Source organism: Balaenoptera borealis (genome assembly GCF_965194805.1).
Source record: "Balaenoptera borealis genome assembly, chromosome: 19".
NCBI lineage: Eukaryota > Metazoa > Chordata > Mammalia > Artiodactyla > Balaenopteridae > Balaenoptera > Balaenoptera borealis.
In genome coordinates, this window is record NC_138878.1 from 51,934,519 (window position 1) to 51,955,614 (window position 21,096).

General features: G+C 48.4%; 1 protein-coding gene across 8 annotated transcripts in view; it reads left to right on the forward strand.

The window, feature by feature from the left end:
• The first annotated feature begins 10 nt into the window (after window positions 1-10).
• WTIP (WT1 interacting protein) overlaps window positions 11-21,096 on the forward strand; it is a 67,298-nt gene continuing 46,212 nt past the window's right edge. For 2 of the 8 annotated variants that reach the window (XR_014237353.1, XR_014237354.1), the window contains exons 1-8: window positions 27-1,111; window positions 3,678-3,854; window positions 6,205-6,306; window positions 17,916-17,983; window positions 18,143-18,205; window positions 18,356-18,502; window positions 19,302-19,353; window positions 20,050-20,118. Coding sequence is in view for 5 of the 8 variants with exons in the window: in XM_082366510.1 (XP_082222636.1) it covers window positions 421-1,111; window positions 3,678-3,854; window positions 6,205-6,306; window positions 17,916-17,983; window positions 18,143-18,205; window positions 18,372-18,502; window positions 19,302-19,353; window positions 20,050-20,118 (1,353 nt within the window). In the remaining 3 variants the exon portion in view is untranslated. Of the gene's footprint in view, window positions 1,112-3,677; window positions 3,855-6,204; window positions 6,307-17,915; window positions 17,984-18,142; window positions 18,206-18,355; window positions 18,503-19,301; window positions 19,354-20,049; window positions 20,119-21,096 lie in introns of all 8 variants that reach the window. The other 6 variants (XM_082366510.1, XM_082366513.1, XM_082366511.1 and 3 more) reach the window with 6 other exon arrangements.

A 21,096-nucleotide genomic window follows, 5' to 3' on the forward strand; every position in this document is an offset into this window, starting at 1 on the left:
GCACGCCTCGGCGGCCCAGCCCAGGCTCCGCGCCCCTCCGAGCTCGCGGCGAAGCGCGGACACCGCGGCTCCGCCGCCGCCACTCCCCCCACATTCCAGAGGCCGCAGCGCCGTCTCCTTCCTCGCATTCCTGCCCCCACAAAGGAGTCCCTCCGCCCCCCGCTCAGCCGCAGGGAGGAGGGGACGCGGCCCGGCGCCTCCGAGCGCACATTCCTCCGCCGCGCGCACCACCGAGCGGAGCGCCGCGGCCCCCGGACCGCGCGTGGCCCGCAGAGCGACCCCGGCCGGGCGCCGGCCCCGCCCCGCGCCCAGGGGTCCCGGGGCGGGCTCCGGGCTTCGGGCGGACGATGCGGCGGCGCGGCCGGAGCGGCGGCGGGAAGCGGAGGCGGAGGTGACGCGCCGGGGCCGGCGGGCCGGGCCATGCAGCGCTCCCGGGCGGCCGCGGACGAGGCGGCTCTGCTCCTGGCCGGGCTGGCCCTGCGGGAGCTGGAGCCGGGCTGCAACTCTCCGGGCCGGGGTCGGCGGGGGCCGCGGCCCGGGCCGGGAGACGAGGCGGCGCAGGCGTTGGGCCGCAGAGGGCAGGGCAGCGGCGGCGGCGGCCCCGAGGCCGGGGTGGACGGACTGAGCCGCGGGGAGCGAGGCCCGCGGCGCGCGGCGGCCCCCGAGCTCAGCGCGCAGCCGGCGGGCAGCCCGCGGGCTAGCCTGGCGGGCTCCGACGGAGGCGGTGGCGGCGGCGGCGGCGGCGGCAGCGGCAGCGCCCGCTCCAGCGGAATCAGCCTGGGCTACGACCAGCGCCACGGCAGCCCGCGCTCGGGCCGCTCGGATCCGCGCCCGGGCCCCGGGCCGCCGTCGGTGGGCAGCGCGCGCTCCAGCGTGTCCAGCCTCGGCTCCCGCGGTTCGGCCGGCGCCTACCCCGACCTGCTCCTGCCCGGCGCCTGCTCCGCGCCGGCTCGCTCCCCGGAGCCCGCCGGGCCGGCCCCTTTCGCTCTGCCTTCGCTCCAGCTGCCCCCGGGCCGGGAGGGCGCCCCGAGCTCGGCTGAGCGGCGGCTGGAGGCGCTGACCCGAGAGCTGGAGCGGGCGCTGGAGGCGCGCACGGCGCGGGACTACTTCGGTGAGCGAGCGCGGCCGCGCGGCCCGCGCGCCCGGGCCCCGGGCCTCCGCTGTCCTCGTCGGGGGTCGGGGACGACCTCCGGGTAGGCGGCCGGTTCGGCCGAGGAGAGCGCTGGGTGGGCCCGGGGCTGGGCTTCGGACGAGGGACCGGGTTGCAAAAAGTGTGTCTCCCTCCCTTGGGGCTGGGGAGCTGGCGACGTTTGTTCCCGCAGACGGAGTGTGTGTGTGAACCTCCAGGTCTGGGGCTTGTTTAGGACAGTGGTTTAGCCTCTGGGTCTCCGGGCCGGGAGTTCTGGCAAAGTCAGTGGATGCGTTGCCCCTAACTTAGAGAAAAAGTCACGTTAATAGGCAGAAAAAGCTATTTTTGAATAATTTCTTCTTAACCCTTGGCACTTACCTCAGCTCATCGTACTCGATGCTTTGTGATCAGCTGGTCAGCCGAAGCTGTGTGTTTCCCTTCCCCCAGCAGTACGGGCTGTGAACAGGGGCAGGGATGTGGCGTGGCCTGGATACCACCGGAGCCCGCCTGACCTGAGGCTTTGATAATGGTAGTGGCTGGAAGTAGAGTCTTTGAGGGAGGAGAAGCCCACGCTGGGGGGGAGGGGGGGAGACTAAGCTGGTCCTACTGGGCTGTCCTCGCTCTCGGCTGTGCTGTGTATATGGGATGTTTCCGAAGGGAATCCTGCTTCACATCATTTGCAAAGACCACCAGTCTCTGACAGCCTCCCTTTCCCCGTCTGACCTTGGCCCTTGGATCCCAAGTCCTTTGGACAGCTTGAGGCTTGAGGTTCTGAGAGGAGGCCTGGAGAGGGGCTTCCCTCCCTCCCTTACTGATAAGCAGGCACCTGGCTTTGGAGGGGGTGGTGGTTATCATGTCTGGGACTGAGGCTGTCCTGGAGTTTGTATTTCATGGTTCATTCCAGCTAGCAGCTCAGGACTGCCCTGAACTGGATCTTGAGAGGGAAGGAGGTTGTATGGGACAGGCAATGGGGGCATTGCAGGCCGAGGGAAGAATGTGGGCAAAAGGAGACAAGTAAGGATGTGTACAGTTCCGTTATGCTCCCTGGGGTTGCAGCCCAGGAGGGGTCAGGTGGTCAAGGGAGTGTGTAGGCCAAAGGGTTGTCCTGCCTTTGGGAGGGGACCTGCTCATCTAGGAGCATCACGGTGAGAATTTGTGGTCTGGTAGGTCCTGTGGCTGCTGTCAGACCGCCTGGGAGCAGGGAGGGAGTAGGAAGCCTTTGCCTCTCATGCCAGGCAGGTACCAGGAGCAGAAGCTGGGCTGCCTTCTGAAGAGAATGAGATTCCAGCGCTCTCTCCCGGGGGGGGGGGGGGACCGCCCCTTTTCCTGTCCCCACTCGCTGCAGGGCCTGGGCAGTGGTGTGTTCTCTGGGCCTCCGTAGCTACTCCTGAATCTTTGTGTGAAGACCGGGGCAGGTAGTGGGAGAAGTGAAGGGGCTGATGGGTCATCCTTTCTAATGGGACCTGCTGCTCCTGTTGAAGCCACGTGGGAGTGGGAGGTGAGTGATGATAGATCTTTGGTTTCTTTTTTAAGAGAAGCCAGATCTAGGTAACATTTTCCTGATTTTTTAAAAATACGAGCAGCTATTTGCTTGAACTGCTGATATCTTACTGCCGATATTCCACTTTTTGGAGCTATGAAAGTGGCAGTTACATACAGATCAACCTGAATAATACAACATTTTACAAAAGGAAGTCTGCAGGTAGCATGAGCTCAAGAGATCTCTGATAAACCTCACCCTTGGAGTGCTTTTTCCTCTCTGTCCATCCCTTCTTCTTGGCGCTGGCACCCGCTCACCTCCTGGCTGCTCTCTGTCTTTCATGGACATCTCTCCTGACCAAGTTCTTCTGCCGCGAGCCAGCCGACAGCCTCAGGCCTCCAGAACCTCATTAACTTTGGTGACCTCTCTGCCTTCTCTTCAGCCACCCACCCCCAAGGCCACACCCTGGATTTGCCTCGCTTCAGCTGTCTTCAGTTCTGGTTGCCGCCTGCGTCTCACCACTACCTCTGATTCCTCTAATTGCTGTCTGCCCTGCAGAACCCTGGCTCCAAGTCAGTGCTGCAGCCCCCTTTTCTGTTGCTGTATTAGGCCTCAGAGTGATGGTCTTTAACCTTGGTGCTTTTCTGGGCACCACCCATCACTCTTAGCCTTGGTCAGTTCCCTCTTTCAGTGCCTCAACAGCCTGCCTCTCTCCTCGGCCCTGCCCGTGCTCTCTACTTTGCTGAGAATAATGGGGTCAGCAGTTGCAGTCTTGGCTTCCTGTCCCTTCCCTGAAGGCTCTCAAGTCCATGTCCAGGTCTGAGGATGAAGGTCCTTCCATCTCCAACCTCTACCTCCTCCATCTTCAGCTTTCCTCTTTCCACTGGCCCTTTTCTTTTGGTTATAAATATGTATAAGGGTCTTTCATTAAGCAATAACAAAAATAAGAAAGAACAACAAACCCAAACCTATATGGCTCCAAGGTCTCATCCGCCCTTTCATCCCGTCTTCTCATCCTAGTGTCTGGTTGACATCGTCTTTGCTTATGCGCTTTCGATCTCCCCTCAGCCATCTCTGTCTCCTCCCACTGGACTGACCCAGCTCTTGCTCAGCACCCTGGCGATGCCCCAGCCTCAGCCCCAAACACCAGAGGGCATTTGCCAGGTCTTGTTGGTCTGGATCTTACTGCATCCCAAAGGTGGAGTCAACTCTTCTCCGAAACAGTCTACTCCCTGGATTTTGGAGGTACCTCATGGTCCTGGTTGTCCTTCTTCAGTGTATTTTCTTTGAAGTGGTGCAAGCTCATATTTAGCAAAAAATCAAACAGAACCGAAAAACAAATAATACAAGTTCATAACTTCCCCTCTGACCCATCCTTCTGTTCTGCTTCCAATAGGCAGCCGACTTTTTGCTCCTTGCATCGTGTTTTCTGGTAACTTAGTCAAATGACAAGGTCAGGTTTTCAAAGTTGATGGACGAGAGTGAAGGTGTGAGGGTGGGTCATTTTCACTTTAGAAAGATAAGTCTGGCTGCGATTTTGGGGATGGATTATTGGGGGCCAAGGTGGGGTGCTGTGAGGAGGCTGTTGAAACAGCAAGTGGGATGAGAATTGATGACGTTGAATCGGGCCAGTGGGAGTGAGGGGAGGGAATGAAGTCCAGAGTTAGGGAACAGAGGAACCCGATTCAGAGTTGGAGGTGAGAAAGACAGGGTAGACCTGGAAGCTTCCTGAAACCTGGCTATGCGAAAGTGCCGTTTTCTGGGCAGGAACCCAGAGCTCTCTTCTGGACCTGAGGTGGTCTGGGGCCATCCGGGAGGTGGATTAGTGGCTCAGGAGAGGGATCCGGGCTGGGCAGAGTGCCAGGAGCCTCGGCAGGGGTGAGCATTTGGCAGCAGATGGCACTGGGTTAAAGCCACGTGTGGAGACCTGTAGACGTGGTGTGTTTGGCTTTCAAATTCTCAAAACATTTAAGTTAACAATTAATTTCAGTATGGAAAGATTTCATGCACAAATCTAGATTTCTAGCTTTTCTTGAAAAATCAGAATCTTTAGAAGTGCTGGCCCTGCATTCCTCCCCGGTAGCCGTCAGTGGAGCTGAGGCGTGTCTGTGACCTCCGGCGGCCATGGCTCTCTTCTCCATTCACCTGGGTGCCCACCAGCCATTTTTACATTCCTGCCTGGTTTGAGGGCATCTGAACTGTCTCTCCTTCCCCTGGGGAGACTGAGGCATGGGAGACCCAGGACTGAGCAAGGGAATACCCAATAGAACTGGGAAGAGAGAAGAACTAGAAAGCCAGGTGCGGGTCATATTCTGGAGACCCGAGAGGAGGAGAGGGCCCCCTTTAGCAAGATCAGAAGAGAAAGTCCATAAATCTGCACCGTTAGGAGATGACAGGATGTGGACTAAGCTTGCTTTCTTGACTGAGGGGAGGGGGAAAATGGGGTGGCTGATCGGGGAGGGAGGTTTTTTTTAAGGTGGGAGACGCTCAGCCATGGTAAATGTTAAGGAGAGAGATCTGGTGGAAAGCAAAAGCAGGAAGGAGAGGGTGAAGGCAGCATGTCCTGAAGCAGCCAGAAGACTTAGGGTCCAGGGGGCAGGTGGGGCCCGTCTCCATGCCCTTTGTGGCATGGGAGACCTTTGGTGAGTCTGTGAGAGGTCCTCTGATGTCTGGGCTGGCCACCTGCAGTCTCCAGGGTCTCCAGGAGGGCTGGCTAGAGAGTTCCCTAAGGCTAGTGCTGGCCTTTGCCCTGACATTGCTGGTCACCCCTCTCCTTACCACCCCTCCCCTGCCTGCCAAGCACCCCACCCTGAGGTGGTCCCCAAGTCCACCCAGTTATTCCCTGCAGAGCAACTTCCCTGTCTTATTTTCTTTAGACCTTTGCTCAGATGTCACCTTGTCACTGGGGCCTTCTCTGACCATCCTCTTTGAAAATCACACACTCAGACATATTCTTAATCAGCCTTCTTTTCCTCCATAGCACTTGTTTCTACCTGAGATGTGATTTACCTGTTATCCATCTCTCTCCACTGGAATACAGGCTCCTTGAGCGGGGGGATTTGTTTGGTGTGTTGCAAAATCTCTGGCACCTAAACTATATGGGGTGTCAGTGTCCATGTGTTGACTGAACAAGAGAATAAATTGACCTTACTGTACAGATGAGGGAGGTGTGGCTGGGAGGGTCAGGGACTCTGCCCTGGTTGTGCCTTTGTGGTCTTCATTCTTTTCGGTTCATAGACAGCAGAAAGGATTTTCCCTCTGTCCACGAGCAGATCAAGGTGAAGGGGCTTAGAGCAACTTTCCAGGTATAAACACGTCATTGTAATTTTGATGGTGTGGACAGTGTCAGTTAGCTCTGACTTGCCAGGTGCTCTGCTAAACTCTTTGAGTCCTCCAACAACAGCAGCAAACCCTATAAGTAGTGGTACCCTTCCTGTCCCCATGTTAGCCATTAGTAATGGAGCGATGGAGGCCTATGGAATTTCCTTGCCCAAGATCACGTGGCTGGGCAGCATTAGGGCTGGGAGTCAGATGCACGTCCATTCAAGTCCACAGTCCTGGTGCTAATCGCTGCTGTCTCCTGCCTCTTCCATAGGTATTTGCATCAAGTGTGGGCTTGGCATCTATGGAGCGAGGCAGGCGTGCCAGGCAATGGGGAGCCTGTATCACACCGATTGCTTCACCTGCAACTCCTGTGGTAGGTAACCTCTCCCCTGTCCCTCTTGCACTGTGGATCCCCTTGCACCTAAGTCCCAGGCACATGGACCACCCAGCTCTGGCCCAGGCTGGAGTGTGGAGGAGGCTGAGTTGTGGCCCCCTTTTCTTCTGGTCTAGTCTGCTTGAGAGGCCCAGGCTCCTGGGGAGATCTGCTGGGCCCTGGGGAGGGAGGCCTGAGGCCAGGGAGGAGGCTTTTGCTGGCCACAGGGAAAGGCTGCCCTTCTAGCCCTTGGCTTTGGAACCTCTGTCCTGGGCAGGGTACTGATGTCTCTCGGTTGCCTGGGTAGGGCTCGTGGAGCCAGAGATGTGCCTTCTGCCTGCCTGGATATGGGGCTAATATTTTTTTCCCTACAATATATTTTTTGTCCTAATTTTACACACTGTATAAAATATAAATGTTATAATTTAACCTAGACAAAGTTATAAAAAGAAAAAAGTAACTATAGTCCAACCGACCTAATAAGTCTGCACTCTTGATCTTCTTACTGTTCTTTCATGCTTTGCCCTGAGAAGACTTCTTTTATTTATATACACAAAACATTTTAATACAAAACATTGTATTTTATAAAAGTGTAATATGACTTTGTTAGAAAGCAGAAACTAACACACCAGTGTAAAGTAATTATACTCCAATAAAGATGTTAAAAGAAAAAAAAGTGTAATATGTACACAGTGTTAAGTCAGATAGTCCTGAGAAGCTATTTTTGCAATAGCAAAAAACCACTTACCTTTCTACCCCGGTCTTGTTCCCCGGGGGCAGCCACTTAGTATTTTTTAGCAACTTCATCTAGTAGGCACCTCCATGTTCTAACAGCATACACTGCTGTTTCTTGATTATCAATTTTAGAAATGATTTACATATGTTTGCTGTGGTAGATGAGGAATAGGTTCTTAGGCTGACTGTTCTCCCCTCTCTCCTTCCGTCTTCTCAGTGTAGCCATCATAAGTTGTGATTAAGTCAATAAACCAGGTTTATATCACTATAATATATGACTATGTAAATATTATTCACTGCAGAACCAAGAATTATACTGGGGTTATATCTCCTTTTTTCTATAGTCATTTACTTTTCCTGGAATTTTCTTTTTTAACCTTTTTTTCTCCTTGCATTGTCTTGACTTATCATATCCTTCAGTTTCCTCTCCCCACTCCAGTTGCCCCATTTTAGTAGGCATTCTTTTGAGTTCCCCCTTGGAGCCCCTGGCCTCTCCTTAGTCTGAGCCAGTTGCTCTCTGGACCCCTGTGGAGTGTTCATTCTGTGCCTTCCCATGTATATTGGTTGGATTGAATCCACTGTCTCCTAGAAGCTTTCAGCTGCAGATTACAGAAAAGCTGCTGAGGAGGCTTAAACTCTAAGAATATTTCTTGACTCATTGAACTGGGAGCCCAGAGATAGGGCTGGCTTCAGGCTGGGATTGATCTAGTGGCTTAGGCCCTATGAATAGCTTGGCTGTGTTTCCCTTGGGTTTGGCTTTATCCTTAGGGCAACTTCTCTTATGGTAGTGAAATGTCTGAGGCAGCTTGAGACTTCCATTGGGACACCACTGGTCTGGAGGAAGAGGGGCCATTTCTTCTGGTCATGTTTTTGGGGTGGGGAAACTTCTCTTCCAGTAAACATCTAACAAACATCTTCCTATATATCATTGGCCAGATCATCTCACACATCCATTCCTGAACCAAGCCCTGTGGCTGGGGGGAGTGCTATGATTTGATTGACTTACTTGCCTGAGTCTCTGAACCATTATAAGGGAAGAAGAATTAGCTTTATACTAATCAAGCCCATCCATGGATAGGGGAGTGGATTCAGGTTTCCCTTAAACACACCAGGCTGTCTGAGGTAAGGTTGGTTACTGAACACAACTTGGAGAAGTAGGGAGGAATCGAAGCTGTGAAACAACCAAAACTGTCCAGTGTTTTGCTGTAGTTGTCTAAGCAGGGCAATGTGGGAGGTAAATTTTCTGAATTCTGTTGTGTCTAAAATGCCTTTATTCAACCCTCACAATTTGTAGTTAGACTGGGAATAGATTTTCAAATTGGAAATAATTTTCACTAAGCATTTTGAAGTCATAGATTTATCTTCCCGAAGCCATGGTTGCTGCTCAATTCTGATGCCATTCTGATTCTCATTTTTGTGTGTGTGATCTGTTTTTTTCCTTTTGGGAGATCTCAGGAAGAGGGCTATCACTGAGCAAATCCTGTAATAGCCTCTGGAAAGGGCTGTGAACTGCACAGTTGCAGGGGGTGCCACTTACATAGATACAACAGGAATGGTGCTCCTGAAATTGTGCATTGCAGCTACTTGACTTAGGATACTTTATTTATGTTTGGTGTAGGCTTTGTGCCATTGGTTATGCTGCGTACACAAAGAGCCCATTAGACTGGAGACTTGCCCTTCGGTTCTGGGAATTTTTCTTGTATTCTTTATTTATTCCCTTCTTCTTTCCACTGGTAGTGAATTCAGCAGCGTGTGAATCAAGATAATATATTATGACCAAGTTGAGCTTATCTGAAGAATACTAGTGGAATCACAATAGAAAATTCGTTAATGTAACTCCCCTCGTTAACAAACTAAAGAAGAAAACCTATATAATCATCTCAATAGGAGTAGAACAAGCAGTCAATAAAATCTGACATTCAGATTTTAGCAAACTGGAAATAAAAAGGAACTTTCTCAACCTGATAAAAGTTGGTTACTAAAAATCTATGCAAACATCATACTCAGTGGTGAAATATAAGAAAAATGGACCTTTAAAAGAGGAAAGGACAATGACGCCTGCAACCATGTCTTCTATTCAGCATTGTACTGGAGGTCCTAGTCATTGCAGTAAGACAAGAAAAATAAATATAGCGTAATCATGTAAATATATACTGTTGAACATGGGTATATAAAATAGTGTTGAGATGTCAGTTTTTTCCAAATTGATCTATAATGCATTGTAATTCCAGTTAAGCAGGTTTTCGTGAATTTGACAAGCTAATTCCAAAATTTAAATGGAAGAGCAAAAGGCTAAGAATAATCGAGATGATCTTGAAGAAGAGTAGGTTGGGCAAACTTCCACTACCAGGTGTCAATATATATTGTATAGTTACATTAATTAATTTCATGTGGTACTGGGGCAAGGATAGACAAATAGACCAACGGAACAGAGTGGAGAGTTTAGAAACAGACCCATGTCTGTGAAAACTTGATGGGTGATAGAGACAGCATTGCAGATGGTTCTGGGAAAAGTGGTTATCCATATAAAATAATGAAATTAAATCCAGGTGTATCAAAGACCTAAATGGGTAAAGAAAAACTTGACAATTTTAGAAATAAATATAGAAACGTATCTTTACCAATCTTCTGGTTAAGAAAAAAATTTTTTTCACACAAAAACTGCCAAACTTAAAAGAGGGGATTGACAAATTTGGCTACATTTGAATTAAAAACCTCTATTTGTTAAAAGACACTGTGAAGCATATGGGAAAACAAACCGTATACTGCCACAAACATAACTGCCAAGGATCAGTTTTGTTTGTTTGTTTACAGCATTGCTTTTTTTTTTTTAATTTTTATTTTTATTGGGCTATAGGGGATGGGTTGGGAAATATCTCTGCAAGTTATGCCCTACTAGGGAAATGTCCATTCTAATTTTCCTGGGATAGCTTTCGGAACTTTTTCTTTTTCTTGGAGCTACTGCTCTTGCTGGCAGCAGCCTCTTCAGGTCCACTGCTGAGTGGCTCCTCCTTGAAGAGAATTTCCTCTTTTTCTTGGGGACCCTCTTGTTTCCTGACTCTTCAGGGTCACTAACTGGTTCCTCTTTAGGGAAGGATTTCTTCCTCTTGGGAAGACTTCCACTGCCAGCTGTCTCTTCAAGATCACTACTAACCAGCTCCTCCTTGGAAAAAGATTTCTTTCTTTTGGGTTTGGAGGAGACACATGGGTCTTCCATTCCATTCTCCTGAGGAGCCTCCCGGGGCTTTTGCTTTTTCTTCTTTTTGGGTCTTTCACTTGTCTCCTCACATTCCTCTGGGGTACAGCATTGCTTTTAATGTCGTGTCCAAGAAATCTGTAGTTTTATGTTTTGGACATCTGTTTTTATTTTTCAAGCATATTAAACCTACCTGTTCTGTATTCTGTATCTAATTATCCCAATAACTGATGACTTTTGAAGTCCTACTTCTATTGTTTATTGTTTCTCCTCACTCTTGGTGATGATAGCTTGTTTCCTCATGTGTTTTGTAATTTCTGATTGTGTAAGTCTGTGGGAATTCATTGAGGTGTATGTTGAAGGTGCATTTCCCTAGGGGATGTTTGAAAACTTTATTTATTTATTTGGCCGCTCTGTGTGGCATGTGGGATCTTAGTTCCCCAGCCAGGGATCGAACCCGTGCCCCCTGCAGTGGAAGTGTGGAGTCTTAACCACTGGATCACCAGGGAAGTCCCTGAAAACTTTTTATTAAGGAAAAAACTCGAACAGGGGCAAATATATTTTTTCTTTTATGAGTATTCTTATTACTTATGGACTTGTATTCATGTAATGTATTGCAGTACCATCATTATTCTTTTTGATGCTCATATTGTCTCAAGTTTGGCCAGAGGAAGTCCCTTCCAGTTGACTCCTGTGCCCTTTTGACATGTCCCCATTGTTCTTTGAGCACTTCTTTACTCTGGCACAAGATATATTCGGTTTACCTTTGTTTTTGTTTTTAATTTAGTACAATTTACATATAGTGCAGCAAACAGATCTTAAGTATATAGTTCAAAGATTTTGGATAAATGTGTACATTTATGTTACACCCCTAACAAGGTTATAGAAAATTTTAAACACCCGAGAAACTTCCATCTTTCCTTTTTTTCCAGTTAATCCCCATATGTTCTCCCATCACATCCACTCAACCAGTGTTCTGATTTCTACCATCATAGATTAATTTTGTCTGTTCTAGAACTTCATATAAATGCAACCATAATAGTATGTACTATTTTCTTTTTTTTAAAAAAAATAATTAATTAATTAATTAATTTTGGCTGTGTTGGGTCTTTGTTGCTGCGCGTGGGCTTTCTGTAGTTGCAGCGAGCGGGGGCTACTCTTCATTGCAGTGCGTGGGCTTCTCATTGCGGTGGCTTCTCTTGTTGCGGAGCAGGGGCTCTAGGCACGCGGCTTCAGTAGTTGCAGCACGTGGGCTCAGTAGTTGTGGCTCACGGGCTCTAGAGTGCAGGCTTAGTAGTTGTGGCGCACGGGCTTAATTGCTCTGCAGCATGTGGGATCTTCCCGGACCAGGGCTTGAACCCGTGTCCCGTGCATTTGCAGGCAGATTCTCAACCACTGTGCCACCAGGGAAGCCCCACCTTTTTTTTTTTTTGATCTATGTTGTTACATGTATCAGTAGCTCACTCCTTTTTATTGCTGAGTAGCATTTTTATTGTATGAATATACCACAATTTGTTTATCCATTTAACTGTTGATAGATACTAGGTTGTGCTATGAACATTCTTGTACAGGTCATTTGTGGACAAATGTTTTCATTTCTCTTGGGTAAATTCCAAGGAATGGAATTTCTGGGTCATAGGCTAAGTGTACGTTTAACTTCATAAGAGACTGCCAAACTATTTTCCAAAGGGGCTGTATCATTTTATACTCCCACTAGAAATGTAAGAGAGTTGGGTTATGCTACATATTTGCCAACAATTAGTATTTTAGTCTTTTTAATTTTAGCCATTCTAATGGGTTTGAAGTGGTATCTCACTGTGGTTTTACTTTGCATTTCCCTGACAACTAATGAGGTTTGAGCATCTTTTCTTCTGTTTCTTGGCCATTTATATCTTCTTTTGTGAAGTCTGTTCAAGTCTTTTGCCCAGTTTTTTTTAAAATAATTTTTAATTTAATTCTTACTCCCTTTTTATTTAAAAAAATTTTTGGCCTTGCCGTGCAGCACGTGGGATCTTAGTTCCCTGACCAGGGATTGAACCTGCAGGCCCTGCACTGGAAGTGTGGAGTCTCAACCACTGGACCGCCTGGGGAGTCCCTCTTTTGCCCAGTTTTTAAATTGGGAGTTGTCTTTTATTATTTAGTTATAGGAATATATATGGTAAAAGTTCTTTTCAGATGTTCTGTGAATATTTTCTTCCATTTTTTTTTTTTTGTTTCACGGTTATTATTTTTGTGACTTAAAATTTTTTGTCCCCTGTTACGTCGTGAAGATAGTCTCCTTTGTCTTTTTCTAGAAGCTTTAGGTTTCTCATGTTTAGGTTGATAACCATTTCGTGTTAATTTTTATGTATGGTATGAGGTAAAGAATTGAGTCTTATTCTGTTTTCCATATGAATATATAGTTGTTCCAGCACCATGTGCTGCAAAGACTTTGCTTTCCCACTTGTATGTTTGTTGAAATATTTATGGGTCTATTTTTGCCCTCCATTCTGTTCCACTGATCTTTTTGTCTCTCCTTACCGCAATATTACATTATCTTGATTTCTGTAAGTCTTAAAATAGGTAGTGTAAGTTTTCTAGTTTTGTTGATCTTTTCCAAGATTATTTTGGCTATTCTGGGTTCTTTGTATGTCTATATAAATTGAAAAACTGGCACATCAGTTTCCACAAAAAAAAATAGAGTGCTGAGAACTTGATTGGGCGGCATTGAATGTGTAGATCAATTTGGGGAGAATTGATATGAGAACGTTGGAAGCCATGAAGATGGTTGTCGGAACTGTGCAGGGTCCAAGGTTTTTCCCGACGTGCAAGCTGACTAGCTAGCCTGCCCGTGTTTCACGGGTGCTGGCTGGAGACATGACCTTCCTGGGACAGATACAGCACTGCAGGCAGCGTGAGCTTCATGTTCACATCGGTCCTGTGTGCCCTCCTTGGTCCCACAGTGGTGACGTGGATGCCAGGTGCGTGCTGCCCACGCGGTGGGTCTCTGTGTCGTGGCTGAGGAGCCCTGAGCTCAGGGAACCCCAGGATTCTATAATGGGCTGCCAGCAAAGCTGTCTGACTCTTATCCCAGAGAAGCACATTATCTTTATTTTTACTGAACAGCAAACCAACCTGCCTTCTGCTTCAGAGGGAGGTGCTATCTCTGTCTTCTGAGCAGTTTGCTCCACAGATGTCCTTGGAAAGATCCAGAATGAAAGCTGCAAGCCGTTTGAAAGATGTGCAGAAATGGAAGGGATCCAATGGAGAACTGTCTTCCAGCAGTGGTATATCTCTCTATTTAGGTAGCTCTTTTAAAATTTCTCTCAGCAAAGTTTGGCTTTGCTGAGTAAAGTCAGACACATCTTTCATTAAATTTATCCCTTAGTATTTTATGGGTATTTTGGGATGCTGTTAAAAATGCATTTTAAAAACTGTAAGTTTAGGAGATTTCCCTGGTGGCACGGTGGTTAAGACTCCACGTTCCCAATGCAAGGGGCCCGGTTTGATCCCTGCCCAGGGAACTAGATCCCACGTGCATGCTGCAACTAAGAGTTCACATGCCACAACTAAGGAGCCTGCATGCTGCAAGTAAGGAGCTGGTGAGCTGCAACAAAGCAGCCTGCAAGCTGCAACTAAAGGAGCCCGCCTCCTGCAACTAAGACCTGGCACAACCAAATAAATAAATAGATATTTTTTTTAAAAAAAGGAATACTGAAGGTGCTAGTAAAATGTATTAAAAATAATAAAAATTAAAATTGTAAGTTTATTTTCCAATCACTTGTTGCTAGAATATAAAAATATTTTTGGTTTTCATATATTGACCACCTATTCTACAGCTTTGCTAAACCTACTTATTAGTTCTAGCAGTTCTTTCATAGATTCCTTATGTTTTTCTGTATAACACAATCATGTCATTTGTGTTTATAGTTTTTCCTTTCTCACCTGTCTTATTGCACTGCCTAGCACATCTAGTATACTGTTGAATCCTAAGAGGAAAAACATTTAATATTTCACTATTATGTCTGATGTGAGCTGTGGGGTTTCATCAGGTGGGGGAGGTTCCCTCTTGCTCCTGGTTAGGTGTTGTCATCTCCTGACTCTAATGGGAATGCCTCTCATAGGTCTGCTGGGGCTGTGGTTTTGACAAGGATGCCTTTTTCTTTTAAAGTTTTTGTTCAATTTGTTTAAACTAAAAAAACCCCACATCACTCATTTCTTCCATCCCCAACCCCCTGTGTCTTGCAACCACCAAACTCTTCTCTGTATCTATGAGCTTGTTTTTTGTTTTTTTGTTTTTTAAAGATTCCACATATAAGAGAGATCATACGGCATTTGTGTTTCTTTGCCTGACTTATTTCACTTAGCATAATGCCTTCAAGGTCCATCAATGTTGTTGCAAATGCCAAGATTTAATTTTCATTCTTTTTATGGCTGAATAATATTCTGGTGTGTGTGTGTGTGTGTGTGTGTGTGTGTGTGTGTAATTTTTTTATCCATTCATCCATCAATGGACACTTAGATTGTTTCCATCTCTTCGTTATTGTAAATAATGATGCAATGAACATAGAGGTGCAGATATCTTTGTGAATTAGTGTTTTTGTTTTCTTTAGATAAATACCCAGAAAGGGAATTGCTGGGTCATATGCTAGTTCTATTTTTAATTTTTTGAGGGACCTCCATACTGTTTTCCACAGAGGTTGTACCAATTTACATTCCCACCAACGGTGAACGAGGGTTCCCTTTTCTCTAAATCCTAACCAACACTTGTACGTCTTGTCTTATTGATAATAGCCATTCTAACAGATGTGAGGTCCTTTGTTGTTAATTAATCGACCATATATGTGTGGGTTTATTTCTGGGCTTGCTATTCTGATCCATTGATGAATGTGTCTGTTTTTATGCCAACAGCATATTTTTAATTACTGTAGCTTTGTAATACAGTTTGAAATCACGAAGCATGATGCCTCCAGTTCTTTTCTTCTTTCTCAAGATTGCTTTGGTTATTTAGGGTCTTTTGTGGTTCCATGTAAGTTTTAGGATTATTTGTTCTAAAAATACCATTGGAATTTTTTTTTTAACATCTTTATTGGAGTATAATTCCTTTACAATGTTGTGTTAGTTTCTGCTGTATAACAAAGTGAATCAGCTATATGCATACGTATATCCCCATATCCCCTCCCTCTTGCGTCTCCCTCCCACCCTCCTTATCCCACCCCTCTAGGTGGGGTCACAAAGCACTGAGCTGATCTCCCTGTGCTATGCGGCTGCTTCCCACTAGCTATCTGTTTTACATTTGGTAGTGTATATATGTCAGTGGTCCTGTCTCACTTTGTCCCAGCTTACCCTTCCTCCTCCCTGTGTCCTCAAGTCCGTTCTCTACGTCTGTGTCTTTATTCCTGTCCTGCCCCTAGGTTCATGAGAACTTTTTTTTTTTTTAGATTCCATATATAGTTGTTAGCATATGGTATTTGTTTTTCTGTTTCTGACTTACTTCACTCTGTATGACAGACTCTAGGTGCATCCACCTCACTACAAATAACTCAGTTTCGTTTCTTTTTATGGCTGAGTAATATTCCATCGTATATATGTGCCACATCTTCTTTATCTATTCATCTGTCGATGGACACTTAGGTTGCTTCCATGTCCTGGCTATTGTAAATAGTGCCGCAATGAACCTTGTGATACATGACTTATTTTGAATTATGGTTTTCTCAGGGTATATGCCCAGTAGTGGGATTGCTGGGTCATATGGTAGTTCTGTTTTTAGTTTAGTTTTTTTTTTTTTTTAATATATTTATTTATTTATTTATTTTTGGCCACGTCGGGTCTTGTTGCTGCCTGCGGGCTCTCTATAGTTGCAGTGAGCGGGGGCAACTCTTCGTTGTGGTGCGAGGGCTTCTCATTGCGGTGGCTTCTCTTGTTGTGGAGCACAGGCTCTAGGCACATGGGCTTCAGTAGTTGTGGCTCGCGGGCTCTAGGTGCACGGGCTTAGGTGCTCTGCGGCATGTGGGATCTTCCCAGACCAGGGCTCGAACCTGTGTCCCTTGCATTGGCAGGCGGATTCTTAACCACTGCACCACCAGGGAAGTCCCCTGTTTTTAGTTTTTTAAGGAACCTCCATACTGTTCTCCATAGTGGCTGTATCAATTTACATTCCCACCAACAGTGCAACCACTGGAATTTTGATAGGGATTGTGTTGAATCTATAGATTGCTTTGGGTAGTGTGGACATTCTAACAATACTGATTCTTGCAGTCCATAAGCATAGAATATCTTTGCGTTTATTTGTGTCTTCTTCAGTTTCTTTCGTTAATGTCTTGTAGTTTTCAATATACAGGTCTTTCACCTCCTTGGTTAAATTTATTCCTAGGTATTTTATTCTTTTTGATGCACTTGTAAATGGACTGTTTTCTTATTTTCTCTTTCTGATCGTTCATTTTTAGTTAAAGAAACACAGCAGATTTTTGTGTATTGATTTTGTATTCTGCAACTTTACTGAATTCATTTGTTCTAACAGTTTTTGATAGAGTCTTTAGGGTTTTCTCTATATAATATGTCATCTGCAAATAGTGACAGTTCTACTTCTTCCTTTCCAATTTGGATGCCTTTTATTTCCTTTTCTTGCTTAATTGCTCTGGCTAGGACTTCCAATACTATGTTGAATAAAAGTGGTGAGAGTGGACATCCTTGTCTTGTTCCTGATCCTAGAGGAAAAGCTTTTAGCTTTTCACCATTGTTTATGATATCAGCTGTGGGTTTGTCATATATGGCCTTTATTATGTTGAGGTACGTTCCCTCTATACCCGCTTTGTTGAGAGTTTTTATTATGAAAGTATGTTGAATTTCATTAAATGCTTTTTCTATGTCTTTTGAGATGATCATAGGATTTTTATCCTTCATTTTGTTAATGTGATGTATCACACTGACTGATTTGCCAATGTTGAACTATCCTGGTGGCATCCTTGGAATAAAGGATACCTTTTTTTATATTGGGCTCCTTCTCCTGGTGAGAGTTGTGCTTCTAACGTTTCTAGATTAAGAAATTCATTCTTGGGCTTCCCTGGTGGCGCAGTGGTTAAGAACCTGCCTGCTAATGCAGGGGACACGGGTTCGAGCCCTGGTCCGGGAAGATCCCACATGCCACGGAGCAGCTAAGCCCCTGAGCCACGACTACTGAGGCCCATGCTCCTAGAGCCTGTGGTCCACAACAAGAGAAGCCACCGCAGTGAGAGAGGCCCGTGCACCACAACGAAGAGTAGCGCCCGCTCGCCACCACTAGAGAAAGCCCATGCGCAGCAACGAAGACCCAACGCAGCCAAAAATAAAGAAAAAGTAAAAAAAAAAAAAAAAAAAAAAAAAAAGAAATTCGTTCTGCAGAGTCTGCTCTGAATTCCACTGAACTTAAAGCAAATGTTTTTTTTTAATTATCAGAACTTCAGTTTACATTTGAGAAACAGGTCTTCATACGTTTGCTTTGACAACCTCTTACCACAGTTTTGTCAACAACATATTCTGTTTAATTTTTAAAAAATATTAATTAGCGTAATGATAATAACATAACATTAGAGGGAAATTTAAAAATTTGTCTGCAATCGGCTTCTCGTCTGTTGGAGGAGGGTGCTGAGAAATGGCAGCAGGAGCGTCGTCCCTGGTTCCAGCAGTCCAGGGACCCCCTTCTCAACCCTCATCCTTGCAGGGAGACGACTTCGCGGGAAGGCGTTCTACAATGTGGGTGAGAAAGTGTACTGCCAGGAGGACTTCCTGGTGAGTCAAAGCTGTGCCCTGGCTGGTGCCATGGGTGGGAGCAGGGGTGGGGACCCTCCTTCTGATTCATGTGGTGACCTGAGGCCAGGAAGCAGATGCTGGCTGGGCAGCGAGTGCCCCTTTGTCACATAACATCCTGGATCCTGTGTCCCCTCCCAGTACTCCGGGTTCCAGCAAACGGCTGACAAGTGTAGCGTGTGTGGACACCTCATCATGGAGATGGTGAGAACCTCCCCCAGGCTCCTGGAGCCCCTCTGACATGCGCAGAGTCGAGGACCCCACCCTTTCACCTGTTGGAGACCTGCCAGGGGCTCAGAGCCAGAGTGTCTTCTGGGGGCTGTGCTGAGCCTTCCACCTACACTGACCCTTCAGTGCCTCCCGCCCCCAGATCCTGCAGGCCCTTGGGAAGTCCTACCACCCGGGCTGCTTCCGGTGCTCGGTGTGCAACGAGTGCCTGGACGGGGTGCCCTTCACTGTGGACGTGGAGAACAACATCTACTGTGTCCGAGATTATCACACGTGAGTAGCCGGCGCTATGGAGCAGTGTGACTCCCGTGGTTCCCCTGCCTCTCCCCAGGAGTACTTTCCTGGCCTGCCTGTCTGTGCCCTCCATTCTTGGCCTGCTCACTTCTGGCCTCCGCTGTGTGCTCAGTGGTTGGGGCGAGGCGCAGGTCTCTGCCTGGAGCCTTCTGTCTCAGTCCTCTCCTCCCCCTGCCTTTGCCTGCACCCCCTCGTCCGAGTGGTGGGGACTCTGGGCTGCCCCATCTAGCTTCTGTCCCGCTGCTCCAGTGGCCAGGCCAGGACTCTTCTGCCTGGAATGGGGGGCTTGGGGTCTCTGCAGAGTCTCCTGCCCATCCGGTAGCCATGTGACCAGGTGGTCCATTCTCCCTTGCTGTGGCTCCAGGCTCAGCCCTCGGACCTCTGCTCCTGTGCTGCTGCCTTGCATGGGGTTGGTGCTGGGCATCGGTTCCTGGTACTCAGTGTGGAGCCAGGCTTTGCAGGGGTCTCAGCTAGGGGAGGCCCAAGCCTGGACATGAGGGGGCAATGACTGACAGGAAGCATGAGGGAGGGAGAGGCCGGGGCAGAACCAGAAGAAGCCATCCTGGAGGAGGTGATGGGGTGGAGGTGAATTGGGGCACCACATGAAAGGCCTGCCAAGAAGGCATGGCATAGGATGCTGCTACCCCAGCATATCTGCACAAGGCGAGGGGGCCTGATGCTCGGGCCACGTCATGGGGCTGCTATGGGTGGACCTGTCCTCGTGCCCTTGGCCTCTGGTCACTCAGCTGGTCACTTCTGGTTTCCTTTATTCCTCCAGGGTTTTTGCACCAAAATGTGCCTCCTGTGCCCGTCCTATCCTCCCTGCACAGGTAGGAACCACTCACCTGGAGATGGTCAGGTGCCTGGCCCCGCCCGGCCCTGCTGGTCCTGCCTGGGTTGGCCCCAGGTCTCGGGCCCCAGTGGGAGGGATGAGCAGGCGCCCCTGCCCCCGTCCCTCTGGGCTGAGGGACGTGTGTTGTGCCCAGTGCACGAACGGTGCAGGTGTCCCCGCATGAGTTAGAGGGAAATGGTGGCCCCTGCTGCTCGGCTGCCCCACTGCCCCCTCAGCTCTGTTGCCTGTCGATGTCAGGACTGGCCCCGGGCTCTGTGAGCTCGCAGCTGAGACGGTGAGGGAGCAGACGAGAGAAGGATGCGGTTTGTGCGGGAGACATCCTCGGGTGGTGCACCTCTCTCCGGCACTGGGTCTTCCACACATGCTGGCCCTGGGGAAGCAGGCCTGGCAGTGGTCTTTCCTGACTCCAAAGAACTGAAAAGAGCACGTACGCACACACTGACACCCACGTGACCGCTCCCATCAGCAAGCGTGCGTGCTCTCGGCTGCCGCCGTGGGAGGAGGCCTACGGCACACTCCATTCGTGTGCACCCACTGATGCCTATTCTGGCCCCGTGGGAGCACCCACGTCAGAGCTCACACGGGTGTGAAGGCACGGCCCCCATAACAGGAGCGCATCGTGTAGTTATGTGCCCACCACCCAGTTCGCCTCAAGCCCTGTCTCTTCCTCCAGGGCTGCGAGACGACCGTCCGTGTGGTGTCCATGGACAGAGACTACCACGTCGAGTGCTATCACTGCGAGGTGAGCCTGGGCCCCGCAAGGCCTGCGGCCAGGGCAGTCCCCCTCCCACACGGGCCGCCTTCTCCCCAGGTACTCGGGGGGCTCCCCCCACAAGGCCGGCGGCCAGGGCAGTCCCCCTCTCACACGGGCCGCCTTCTCCCCAGGTACTCTGGGGGCTCCCCTCCTCTATGGTTCTGCCCCATTCTGCCTGTCCCCCCCCCCAGTGAGCTCTCTCCCTCCCCTCCAGGATATGGTTCCTCTCAGCCCGTTTCTCACTCAGTCAAATATTTCCCGAGGATGTACAGTGTTGGGGTGTTGTTGATGTACAGAGAATAAAGACAGTCTTTATCCTCCAGAGAGACAAGTACTCAGGCACTATTTATACAGGGTCATCATTGCTATCAAGGGGAGTTTTCAGAGCACATAGCAGGCCTTGGAAAATCAAGGAAGGCTTTCTGGGGGAGGTGACACCCAAGCTAAGATTTGAAAGATGAATAAGAGCCAAGGAGCAGGGAGAAGGGCATTTTCAGGCAATGGAAGCAGAATGTGCTAAGGTGTGAAGGTGAGTGTGCTGTTTTGTTTCACTGGAGAAGTTGGCAGGAGCTGGGGACTAAAGGCCACTTGAGCTGAGGAGCCCGGACTTATCCTGAGGGCAATGGAGAAGGATTGAAAAAGGATGACGCGATGTCACTGAGATTTTAGAAAGGGCACTCACGCAGAGAACGAATGGAGGAAGAGGGAGTAGGGGCTGGGGTTCCCTGAGGAGGCAGGTAGAGTCAAGGTTGTGGCCCTGGGTTCCAGCAAGTAGACTGAGTTTAGTGTTGGTTAGATGGTACAAGGGACTGGATTTGGTTAGTGATTGGACGTGGGAGTTGAGGGGGTGGAAGGTGTCCATTACAACCCCAGGAGAGAGTGAGGGTGAGAGGAGGAAGGCATTAGATGATCTCACTTTTGGTAGCTGGAGACACCTGAACGGAACTATCCAGGCGGCAGCCGGAT